Source organism: Rhinatrema bivittatum, chromosome 7 (genome assembly GCF_901001135.1).
Source record: "Rhinatrema bivittatum chromosome 7, aRhiBiv1.1, whole genome shotgun sequence".
Lineage (NCBI taxonomy): Eukaryota > Metazoa > Chordata > Amphibia > Gymnophiona > Rhinatrematidae > Rhinatrema > Rhinatrema bivittatum.
The window spans coordinates 136,500,373-136,513,499 of NC_042621.1; the positions used below are offsets into that span (position 1 = coordinate 136,500,373).

Below are 13,127 nucleotides of genomic sequence, written 5' to 3' on the forward strand. Positions count from 1 at the left end.
CAGCCCCGATAGACATGCACGCATCATTGAGCCCCGGAGCTCCGGTAACTCCCTCCCCCTCCTACACACGTCTTGACCTTGGGATCAGGGCACTGCTACGACAGCCGGGAACAGCATCTGATCTGCCGGCAGCTGCTGGGGCGGATCCCCTTGCTTACAACATGAATGCCGAAGGGTGTTGGCATTGCAGGTTCCCTGCTACCGCCACTGAGTCAGAGTTTGGCGGAAGAAGCAGATCATTGTGGCCTTATGGCCTTGGCTTCTACTCCATTAGGTAGGGAGGAACAGGCTGGGTTCCATGAGGATATGGCAGTTTCCAGCTGGGAAAGTTTGGTAAGCACCATTTATAAATCTGAACTGGTAAGCATTCAGTCATTACTCTTGACTGTTTGGAATGTCCTAGTATCTTTAGAAAAATCTATTTCTTTGTTAGTCTCATTAACGACTGTCATACATCGTATACATACCTTGGACCCTTTATCATCTTCTCATACTTCTAAGATTGCAGATCTGGATCAACAGTTATCTCAGTTACAGTCAGTTCAAAGTGGCTTATTACAAGGAGACACTGTTAATGCTAAAAGGTTGGAAAATTTGGAAAATGCTCTTAGATTTTTTAATTTGAGAGTTTTGAATTTTCCTCATATTAACCTTATATCTCCACGGGATCAGTTTAAAAAATATCTTCAAGATGTTTTGAAAATCTCTTCAGAAGCTATTCCACCTATTTAAAAAATGTATTATACTTATTTATTTATTTAAGAACTTTTAATATACCGATGTTCGTGGAGCACATCACACCGGTTTACAAATAACTCGGAAAGGAGGAATTACAATGAACGAGGAGAGGGGAAGAGGGGCAGATAAAAGAAAAAGGGGAAGAGGGGGGCGGGAAAATAGGAGAGAGGTAGAAAAGATAGGGCAGAAGGCGAGAAGAGAGAGGCAACCATGGTAACTCAGGTAACTTACAAAAAATTATATACAAACTTATAATAATAATAACTTTACATCACATCAGTTTAAAGACATCTTAGTGCAGGCAGAGGGGGGGGCGGTAGTGGGGGAGACTACTAGGGGATAGAGGCAGAAGGACTAAGTTTGATTGGCTTCAGGGTAGGCCTGTCTAAAGAGCCATGTCTTGATTCCTTTTTTGAAGGCGTGCAGGGATGGTTCAAGACGTAGGTGGGTGGGGAGTGAATTCCAGAGGTTAGGTCCCGCAATAGTGAAGGCTCTTTCTCTGGTCGTGGTAAGGCGAGCAGTTTTGAGGGGTGGAGTATGTAGGGTGCCTGCAAGTACTGATCTCACAGGGCGCTTAGAGGCATGGAAGTGTGGCATAGTCTTAAGCCAAGCGGAGTTGTTTTTGTGAAGCGCATTGTGGAGGATGGTGAGGGTTTTATATTGGCAGCGGAAAGGGATGGGTAGCCAATGCAGATCCTTTAGTATAGGGGTGATATGTTCTCTTTTACGAGTATTGGTGATGATTCGTGCCATAGTATTCTGAAGGGTTTGTTGAGAAAGAAGAAAATATGTTTTTGGAAAACCAAGTACCAGCTACTGCAATTTCATATTTTTCAGCTTTGTTGGAAACTTCCGCAGATGTCCAAGTTGCATATCGTGGTACTGATTGTGATTTAATTTTAAAATTGTTTCTTTGAAACAGAGAAAAGCAATACTATGGTCAAAAGATAAAGATATATTCGGACATCGCTAGAATTACTCAACAACGTAGATGGCTTGCAATTAGACTTTGCAACTTCCTCTAAGAGCATGTTTTTCTTCACCTCAAGCTTGGCTTTGTTTAATATCACATTAGCTCTCCCCCCACCCCCCCGCCCTATACGGATGCTTGTGGTCAGTGGCGCATCCCAACTACTCGGTGGTGGGTTAGCATCTCGCTCCAGCCCTGATGGATGACCCAGACAGGTCAGGACTGTGCTGTACAAAAATGCCAGACATCCTGCCCCAACACATCTACTGGTGTTTTGCGAGCAGTGGATTCGTGCTGTTGGCTGGTTGTCTGCGAACATATTCACCACAGATGTTTATCTCTGGGGACTGTTTTATTTTTTTATCATCGTTTATGTTCTGTGAACTCCTGAAACATGTTCTTTATGACTTTTCTGATCCTGTACTTTTTCCTTTTTTGTGGTTGGGGAGAGGATAGTGGGAGTAGGGGAAGGGGAAGGGGGCTAGTCTGAAGTGGGTTGGAAAGTTGATACTGTTCTGAGATAAGAGAGTGTGGGGCTTTTGGAGAGGGTTGGGGATAATAATGTTCAAGCTCCATGTTTGACCAGGGAACTCAGTCCTGACCTTGGTCCAACTCAGAGGGTCCTCCACACTGAGCATACTCCTTGTTTGGGGTGTCCAATAAATTCCTTTATCTGCTGGCTTGGTAGGTGATTTCACTTCCTTCAATGTTCATTCTCCCCTTTGTTTCACGAGTTCACTATTTAACAGTAGTGGCTGGGTGTTTAGTTTTTTACGGTTTCTATAACTGGGTGAGGTGGTGGGAGTGGGGTTGAGAAGTTAAAAGTCTGTGCCTACACCTTAAAGGCTCTTGGTTGTCTCCTAGGGTAGGGGGTACTGGGCCAACATATTTTAAAAACCTTAGATACTTTAAAGAATAATTTTTTTTAATTATCTTGGCCATGCCTCACCAGTTTAAAATCATCTCTCAACATCAAAGGGATTTCCCACCCCAACAAGAAAAAGCATCTGCTGCAATTTCTCAAATTATCCAAGGCTCAGACTGTGCTCCTTCAAAAGATACTTTGTCCACCCCTGTCAGACACAGGTATGGACTTATTCAACTCAGATTTACAGAAGGCAATTGAGTTGATGCCTCAAGCCATTTAGATTGCAACTGTTCGGGGTGGGAGTCTTGGGCAAGTGGCGTCATTACCAAAGCCTATAGTGGAAATTTTGAGGGTTAGCAAACATATGGTTCTAAGGGACAGAGGATATGAGCTTATCTCAGAGCCCCTCTAGCCGGGGCGCCGATGATCCTCAAAGCTTGAAATGTAGAAGAGGACAGAAGGCTCATCTGCATACTACTCCCAGCATTCCCTGGAAAAGGACTCCAGAGATCACAGCGAGTGATCCAGGTTTTGAACACCACAGCCCCAGCTTCCAGAGGCCCTGCATTCTTTCAGTAGAAGAGGACTGGAAGGCTCATCTGCATACTGCTCCCAGCATCCACTGGGAGAGGACTCCAGAGGTCACAGTGAGCGATCCAGGTTTCGAACTCCACAGCCCCAGCTTCCAGAGGCCTAGCGGTGCGAAAATCTCAACCCTCTCAATCCTTTGCGTGAAGATCAAATTAATGGTGGTTGAAGAGGACTGGTAAGTATAGTATTGGAAATTCTTGGACTTTAATTCTGGAGAGAGGTTTAATAATGGGATATATTCTTTAGAATTTGTGTGTTTCTGAGATAATAAGCAAGCCAGAGGAAGTTAATTCTAGTGTCTGTCTTTCCCTCACACTCACCCCAAGCTCAACCCTTGATTTTTAGGCAAGAGACACTTCCTCAGTAAAAATCTATCAGGTTCTTTTCTAAATCATACTATTGAACCAGCCCTTATTGAGAGTTTAATCATCCCCTTGTAGGTTACTAGCAGATTAATTAGTGAATACACCTATACATTTAAAATACTCTAATTCCTACTCCCTTAGCAACCTAAACTTAACTAGGAACTCAACAAAATTAAGATGAAGGCTGCAATCCAGCAGCAAGAGGTGGGCTTGCCAGTCTTTTGCATCGAATATCACACGTATGATTTTTTTTTTTTTTACTGTCTGTGAGAGATTGTATGCATGCATCCATGGGATAGGAGGCGGTGTTTTCGTGGATTACAAACTGGTTGAAAGACAGGAAACAGAGAGTAGGATTAAATGGTCAATTTTCTCAGTGGAAAAGGGTAAACAGTGGAGTGCCTCAGGGATCTGTACTTGGGCCGGTGTTTTTCAATATATTTATAAATGACCTGGAAAGGAATACGAGTAAGGTAATCAAATTTGCAGATGATACAAAATTATTCAGAGTAGTTAAATCACAGGCGGATTGTGATAAATTGCAGGAGGACCTTGCGAGACTGGAAGATTGGGCATCCAAATGGCAGATGAAATTTAATGTGGACAAGTGCAAGGTGATGCATATAGGGAAAAATAATCCATGCTGTAGTTACACAATGTTACGTTCCATATTAGGAGCTACCACCCAGGAAAAAGATCTAGTTGTCATGGTGGATAATACATTGAAATAGTCAGCTCAGTGTGCTGCAGCAGTCTAGAAAGCAAACAATGTTAGGAATTATTAGGAAGGGAATGGTGAATAAAACAGAAAATGTCATAATGCCTCTGTATCGCTCCATGGTGAGACCGCACCTGAGTATTGTGTACAATTCTGGTTGCTGCATCACAAAAAAGATATAGTTACACTGGAGAAGGTACAGAGAAGGGTGACCAAAATGATAACGTTGATGGAACAGCTCTCCTATGAGGAAAGGCTAAAGAGGTAAGGGCTGTTTAACTTGGAGAAGAGACGGTTGAGGGGGGATATGATAGAGGTCTTTAAAATCATGACAGGTCTAGAACCAGTAAATGTGAATCGGTTATTTACTCTTTCGGATAATAGAAGAACTAGGGGGCACACCATGAAGTTAGCAAGTAGCACATTTAAAATTAATCGGAGAAAATTCTTTTTCACTCAACACACAATTAAGCTCTGGAATTTGTTGCCAGAGGATATGGTTAGTGCAGTTAGTGTAGCTAGGTTTAAAAAAGGTTTGGATAAGTTCATGGAGGAGAAGTCCATTAACCGCTATTAATCAAGTTGTCTTAGAGAATAGCCACTGCTATTACTGGCATCAGTAGCATGGGATCTACTTAATGTTTAGGTTCTTGCCAGAAACTTGTAGCCTGGATTGGCCACTGTTGGAAACAGGATGCTGGGCTTGATGGACCCTTGGTCTGATCTAGTATGGCAATTTCTTATGTGGAATGTGATCCCATTTGTGAGCTTTAACAGCCAGAGATTGATCGCTCCTTAAAGAAAATGACACTCACCTCTGAGCTTCAATGCATGAGTTACATGCAGCTAGAATAATGAGAATCTAAAATGTAACATTTACATACATACATATTTACACACACACACATTATAGATAGATAGATATAATATCTACCTATACAAAGATATATGGATAGATACATAGACACACCATATCAATATAATGAGATATGTCAACCTACACAATTTTATTATACTTCTGGTATATTTACACCATGAGATTTTACATAAGAACATAATTGTCATATTGGGTCAGACTGAGGATCCATCAAACCCACTATCCTGTTTCCAACGGTGGCCAATACAGGTCAGGATACCTTGCAGGATCCCAGACAATAAATAGATCCTATGCTGCTAACACACAGGGATAAGTAGTGGCTTTTTCCAAGTCTATCTGGTTAATAGTTTATGGAATTATCCAAACCTTTTTTAAACCCAGCTACAATAGCTGCCTTTACCACATCCTCCGGCATGAATTCCAGATCTTAAATTGTGCATTAAGTGAAAAAGAATTTTCTCCAATTTGTTTTAAATGTGCAACTTACTAACTTAATGGAAGGTCCCCAGTCTTTGCATTTTTTCAAAGAGTAAATAACCGATTCACTTTTACTCATTCTATTTCACTCAGGGTTTTATAGACCTGTATCTTATCACCCACTCAGCCATATTCTCCAAGCTGAACACTAACCTCTTTAGCCTTTCTTCATAGGTGAGCTGTTCCATCTCCTTTTTCATTTTGATTGCCTCTCTCTATACATTTTCCAGTTCAGCTACATCTGAGAATGTGGCAACCAGAATTGCACACAGTACTCTAAGTTAGGGCTTCTCAACCTTTTTTGTTTTGCGGCACACTAGCACAGGGTTCACTTTGTTATGGCACACCAACCACTTCCTCTTCTCTTCCCTCATCCCCCAACCCCACTGGCATTATCACCACCTTCTCCCTCCACCATCCCTTGACACCATCACCTTCTTCCTTACCTCTTTCCCACCATCATAAATAACCCTCTCCCCTGGCAACATCTTCTTCCCTTCCTTCTTCCCAATCCCTATCACTTTCTCTACTCCCATCCCCTGGCACCAACACCTTCCCTCTCCCACCATCACCTTCCCTCTCCTTACCCCACCCCCTGAATTACCATCCTCTTCTCTCTCCACCTTCTCACCCCTGCATAATTATCTTCACCATCTTCCCTTTCTTTCTACTTCTCCCCCCACTCCCTGGCATCATCATCATCACATTCCCTCTCTCCATCTCTTCTTCTTGCCCCTGGCATCATTACCACCCTCCCTTTCCTCCTACTCCTCTCGTTCAGTCCCTGAAAACATCACCTTCTCTCTCCCCCTCTATCTTCTGCACCTCGCTCATCATCATCATCATCATGCTTTTCCTGCTACCACCTCCCCCACTCCCTGCCATCACCTTCCCTTTCCCTCCACTTCTCTCCTCTACCCATCATCATCTTCCTTCTCCCACCACCTTCCCCCCCCCCCCTGACTGTTGCATCATCAACTTCTCCCTCCACTTCCTCACTCCTGGAATAGTCAACACCTTCCCTTTCCTTCTACCCCTCCCCCTCTTTCCCACCCCCTGGCATCATCCCTTTCCCTCTATCCCTCTCCTCCACCCCCCGGACATCATCGCCTTCCCTCAGCCTCACTCCCTGGCATCATTACCTCCCCTTTTCTCTCCCCCCCCCCCCATACCCAGTGGCACATTCAGCTGTCCCTTTCCCCACCCCCAATCTTGAACAGCAGAAGTTTGGGAGCAGGCTTCCCTCCGTGCTGCATCTTCCTCCTTTGCCAGCTTCCCTCTGCAGTCTGAACTGCATGGGGCCAGCTGATCTCGCAAGCCTACGCAGCCCCGGGCAGTTTCCACTGCAGAGAGCCAGCAGAGGGGACGGAGGAGCAGCTGCCGATAAGTGCTGCTCTGACACCCCTTCCTGGTGAGAGGACATCCAGCAGACTGAGGGAAAGGCAAAATAAGACTGCAGCTGCAGCACACTAAATGGGAAATGCTGCTCTAGGTTCAGCCTCACCAAGGAGTGATACAGAGGTATTATAACACTCTTAGCTTTAGTCACCATTCATAAGAACATAAGAAATGCCATACTGAGTCAGACCAAGGGTCCATCAAGCCCAGCATCCTGTTTCCAACAGAGGCCAATCCAAGTCACAAGTACCTGGCAAGTACCCAAACATTAGACAGATCACACAAGCTACTATTGCTTATTAATTACCATAATAGCAGTTTAAGGATTTCACCTCTAGGAACTTATCCAAACCTTTTTTAAATGCAGTAACACTAACTGATGAAACCACATCCTCTGGCAATGAATTCCAGAGCTTAAATATGCGCTGAGTGAAAAAGAATTTTCTTTGATTTGTTTTAAATGAGCTACTTTTTAACTTCATGGAGTGCCCTTTAGTCCTATTATCTGAGAGAGCAAATAACTGAGTTACAATAACTTGTTCAAGACCTTTCATGATTTTGTAGACTTCTAACATATCCCCCCTCAGTTGTCTCTTCTCCAAACTGAACAGCCCTAACTTATTTAGCCGTTCCTCATAAGGGGCATGGAACGGCTGCCCTATCATTTTGGCTTCCCTTCTCTGCACATTCTCCAGTGCAGGTATATCCTTTTTGAGATGTTGTGACCAGAATTGCACACAGTAATCAAGGTGCGGTCTCACCAGGGAGCGAAACAATATTATGACATCCTCCATTTTATTTTCCATTCCTTTCCTAATAATTCTTAACATTGTTTGCTTTTTTGACCATCACCATACACTGAGCAGAGGATTTCAATGTATTTGTAGACAATGATGCCCAATGATGACCTTTCAATCAGTACACAGTCATCCTATTTCCTGTAATTTACCTCCAAACCTCAAAATTCCAATCTTAAATAGTACCACACTAATCTCCCTGTGACTTACCCCTGAGGCCTTCCCTTCCCATGATGATGTTGGCTGTTTTATTCCAGAGGCACACAGTAAGATTGATCCTTACTAAAGAACTTACTGTCTTTTGATGCTGTAGAATTTTAAATATAATTGATTTTATATGCATTCTGGGGTAGATTTTAAGACCTGCGCACGGGCATACATCTGCACGCACTACCCAGCACATGCACACACGTACGCTTGATTTTATAACTTGCGCGCGCAAGTTATAAAATCAGGGGTCGTGCACGCAAGGGGGTGCACACTAGTGCACCTTGCGCACGCCGACGCCCACAGGCTTCCCCTGTTCCCTCCCAGGCCGCTCCAAAGTCGCTCTTAAGAAACCCTTCCACATTTCATCCACATCATTCTGCACTGATTTTGGTGGTTACTGAAGCATGGGGAAAGCAAAAGAACTGTCAAAGTATCTGCAAGCAAAAGTAGTTCAACTTTATAAATCAGAAAAAGGATATACAAAGATATCCAAATATTTGAAAATGCCAATCATTACTGTTCAAGCTCTGATCAAGAAGTGGAAAATTATGGGTTCTGTTAATACCAAGGCAGACCAAGAAAGACAGACATCAGACAACTGCCAGGAAAATGTGTCAGGAGGCAAAAAAAAAAACCCCCCACAAGCAGCTTCTACTGAAATGCTGGCTTCTCTGAAACAAAGTAATGTGGGTGTTTCAGCATGTACAATAAGGAGATACTTGAACAAAAATGGGCTGCATGGTAGAGTTGCTAGAAAAATGTGCACCAACGCCTCAAAACAGCCCATTTACAATATGCCAAACAGCACAGAGAAGCCTCAAAACTTCTGGAACAAAATAATTTGGAGTGATGAGACCAAAATTAAACTTTCTAGTCGCATCCGTAAATGCTATGAAGAGAAGCACACCATCTCTACCTAAAAGCATACGGGGGGGGAGGAAATGAGCTACAGTGGCACAGGGAATTTAGTCAAAATTGATGGCAGGATGAATGCAGCATCTTATCAGAAAATATTAGAGGAGAATTTGCATTCATCAGCCAGAAAGCTGCATATGGAGCACACTTGGACTTTCCAACATGACAATGATTTGAAACATAAGGTCAAGCTGACCATTTAGTGGCTGCAGCAGAAGAAAGTGAAGGCTTTGGAGTGGCCATCAGTCTCCTGACCTCAACATCACTGAGCCACTTTGGGGAGAACTCAAACATGCAGTTCATGCTCGACAACCAAAGAATTTACAGGATCTGGAGGCTTTTTGCCAAGAGGAATGGGCAGCTTTACCACATGAGAAAATAAAAAGGACCTCATTCACAACTATCACAAAACATTGCTGTTTGGCATATTGTCACCAGTGCAAAAGGAGGCAACACACAATATTAAAAACTAAGGGTATGAAAATAAAATGGTCCTGTTCATAAGTTATTTCCCTTATTGCTATGATTTAATCATTGTGCTACTCTGTGATGCATAATATTTTAATTTGAAACACGTTAAAAATAACAGACATCATTTGTCTGATCACTCATGTTTTCTTAAAATGCTGCACATCTTACAAATTTTGTCATGGGTATGTAAACTTATAAGTACAACTGTATATAATTTCATGCTATAGTCAAAATATTGATAAGACAACTCTGCAGAACAGAGTATTCCTTTAGCAGGTAAGCATTTATAATAGCTTCACTTATCTCTTGCATATTCTTTTTGTTTGTTGCCTAAACAATGTTTCATTTAGCAGGGAATCAACCATGTACTCCCCTCCTAGGATTAGATTAGTAACCTATTTTTCATGAAAAGAAAATGTCAGAGCTTTATAGAAGTGTGCTCATGAATTATTTCTATAGCTCCAGTGACAACCAGTGGCAGGCATCAGTTACTGCAGCAAAAGTGATATGGTTTCCCAGTTAGCCCATTTATAATACATACAATTAAAAGTATTACCTGCAGCTTGTTTGTTGATCTTTATTCCTATGCAACAAACTTGAAATTACAGGATACCAAGGCCAGGGTAGCTCTTTTGAGATATACAAGTTGTCAACTGGCTTGTCCTAGTTATTTGACAAAATACTAGACTGAGGCTCAATGTTTCCCTCCCCAGCACACCACATACTAATTATTTCCTGTGTGTTTAGTTAACACACCTTCCAAACCCTATTCATGAGAAAAATATTTTCAATGCAGGATAAAATCTATGGCCTTAGTTCTCTAAAATTCAGAGATATGCAAACGATTAGGATTTGAAATGTATCTTTGTGGGACCAAACTAATTATCCTGGGAATCAGTCCACACATTTCTTTCTTTGCAGCATTAGACATACACTCATGCTGTAATATACTCCCAGATAAACAGGAAACCACAGATCATACACAATTCATTTAGACTGTGTATGTGGGTTATTCTGTACACTTTTCTATTTTTGAACTTACAGTATCTGTACCGGCAAGAACCACATCCGACTCCCTGAAGAAGGAGGTTTCTCCAAAACACCGCGTGTCGGATACCCTCACCTAGCCGGTTTTCCAACTTAAGTGTGGACTTCATTCATGGACTTTACCAGCATAAATTGAAACTGGAAGGTTCATATCATACTGCACAAGATAAGTGTACTTTTTGTGTTAGCTCCAGACTCGGGAGCAACCCATGAAACATCTCTTAGTGTTTTATTTAAAAACTTTTCTATACCGTTGCCAAGTTAAATACCATCGTAGCGGTTTACATGTAGTGACCAATGATTAAAAAAACATCCGCTGCTGAAAGCTCGGTTTCGAACCTGTAGCTTCCGCAGTCTGTATCTCTACAGGCACGATATATGAGGTCACATAGAGAAATATTATAAAAATTTTCAACCCACTACACACATACCCAGGATTTTCATATTGTGTAATATACTCCCAATATTTTCATGGCTTATAAATTCAGCAAGGAAGCCATACATGATTTTGGCTCCTTCTGTGGATTCCCCTTTCCAATCAAATGCCTCCAGAATGAGATCAGACCCTTTAACCATGTTTTAAAAGAAAATTGAACATAAGGCATGAAATTAAGAGCCTACTGGTTGCAGTTTGAAATTTGTCATTGGCAGATCAAGTTAAACAATCACCTGTGTCAAGTACATGGCAAATGACTGTAGCAGTGAAAAAAAAAATCTTCTTACCTACCAGGACCAAAAACAGTGGTGTTGTCAAGACTGGAATCATTGATGGCACTGAGAGAACCTGTAAGAGTAATGGAAAAGCAGAATAAGCAGGCAGCAAACCAGTGTGTGCATTTCCTAATAAAAAAACAAACAGGCATCAAGTTCTACACAGTCTGCTCTTATTTCATTTATCAAGATTTAAAACACAAAAATACTTACTGAAACCAAAATCTATTACTCCTCATTCCCTGTGGGTCTCGGGCAGTTCTATTGCGGTCTGTTGCCCGTAGATTGCAAATTCTATCAACATGCATCTCCTATAAGAATGCAGCAAAGTACATAAACCTCTAAATGGCAGTATCACCTCAGGAATAAAATAAAAATCATAATGGAGGAGGATGGGAGAGGAAAGCTTGTGGTTTTGTTTAATTGTCAACTGAGCTAAAAATTTAAAGACAACGTGGACCACAGTCAGCCATAGTCCGGCTAGCCGGATAACTTTGCAGGTATATTCAGTGGCGTAGGTATGCAGCTATATTAAAGCTAGCCGGGCAAGTTCAACTGGCCAATTCTTTGAAAGCTCTTCAGCTGTTCAAACTTAGCCAGAGAAATGGCACTGAATATTAGCTTCTCGCATCCTATTTTATTTTATTGTATCCTTGGCATAAGGACAATAAACCAAAAGACCTGTGCTAAGGAAATCTGGTGCATATTATAATTGATGCATGCACTTACATTAAGCCTATTTTTTTCCTTAAAGACAACATTTCCAAGACTCAACTTGCTCCAGGCAGCAGCAGGACTTGAGGCTTCAACACCACAAAAATTAGAAAATGTAGGCTTCACACCTCTACCCGGTCAACACCAGGGCCAGGTTTTTTGAATCCACAGATGAAAGCTAGTCCTCATTCCTGAAAACTTCCCTATGAACAGGAGGCTGAGATTTTATGCAAACCATTGGTCCATTATAATCTCCAGCAGCTTGGTCCTTTGGATAATAAAAAAAAAAAAAAAGGTCTAGAAATTATGCCTTTTGAAATATCCTCCAAATCACCCTGCCAGAAGAATAGTATTGCTCCACAAATATAGCCTGTGTCATTTCTCTAGTGAAAGTAAGGGATGGGTAGGTCTGTATAAAACCCTATTATTGTGTTCATTACACTATGCTATTTTGTTGCATTACATTGTATAGCTTTTATGATATATTGTAGGGATGTGAATCGTTTTAGGACGATTAAAATTATCGTCAGATAATTTTAATATCGTCTTAAACCGTTATGGAACACAATACAATACAGATTCTAACGATTTATCGTTATAAATCGTTAGAATCGTGAGCCGGCACACTAAAACCCCCTAAAACCCACCCCCGACCCTTTAAATTAAATCCCCCACCCTCCCGAACCCCCCCCAAATAACTTAAATAACCTGCGGGTCCAGCGGCGGTCCGGAACGGCAGCGGTCCGGAACGGGCTCCTGCTCTGAATCTTGTCGTCTTCAGCCGGCGCCATTTTCCAAAATGGCGCCGAAAAATGGCGGCGGCCATAGACGAAAAAGATTGGACGGCAGGAGGTCCTTCCGGACCCCCGCTGGACTTTTGGCAAGTCTCGTGGGGGTCAGGAGGCCCCCCACAAGCTGGCCAAAAGTTCCTGGAGGTCCAGCGGGGGTCAGGGAGCGATTTCCCGCCGCGAATCGTTTTCGTACGGAAAATGGCGCCGGCAGGAGATCGACTGCAGGAGGTCGTTCAGCGAGGGTTCCGGCGCCTCGCTGAACGACCTCCTGCAGTCGATCTCCTGCCGGCGCCATTTTCCGTACGAAAACGATTCGCGGCGGGAAATCGCTCCCTGACCCCCGCTGGACCTCCAGGAACTTTTGGCCAGCTTGTGGGGGGCCTCCTGACCCCCACGAGACTTGCCAAAAGTCCAGCGGGGGTCCGGAAGGACCTCCTGCCGTCCAATCTTTTTCGTCTATGGCCGCCGC

General features: G+C 42.7%; 1 protein-coding gene across 6 annotated transcripts in view; it reads right to left on the minus strand.

Annotated features, from left to right (window-relative positions):
- The window catches only part of VAC14 (VAC14 component of PIKFYVE complex), a 525,003-nt gene that overhangs the window by 434,935 nt on the left and 76,941 nt on the right, over nucleotides 1-13,127 (minus strand). For 5 of the 6 annotated variants that reach the window (XM_029609230.1, XM_029609228.1, XM_029609232.1 and 2 more), the window contains exon 11: nucleotides 11,166-11,226. In XM_029609230.1, coding sequence (XP_029465090.1) covers nucleotides 11,166-11,226 — 61 coding nt within the window. The remainder of the gene's footprint in view (nucleotides 1-11,165; nucleotides 11,227-13,127) is intronic. The other variant, XM_029609234.1, reaches the window with a different exon arrangement.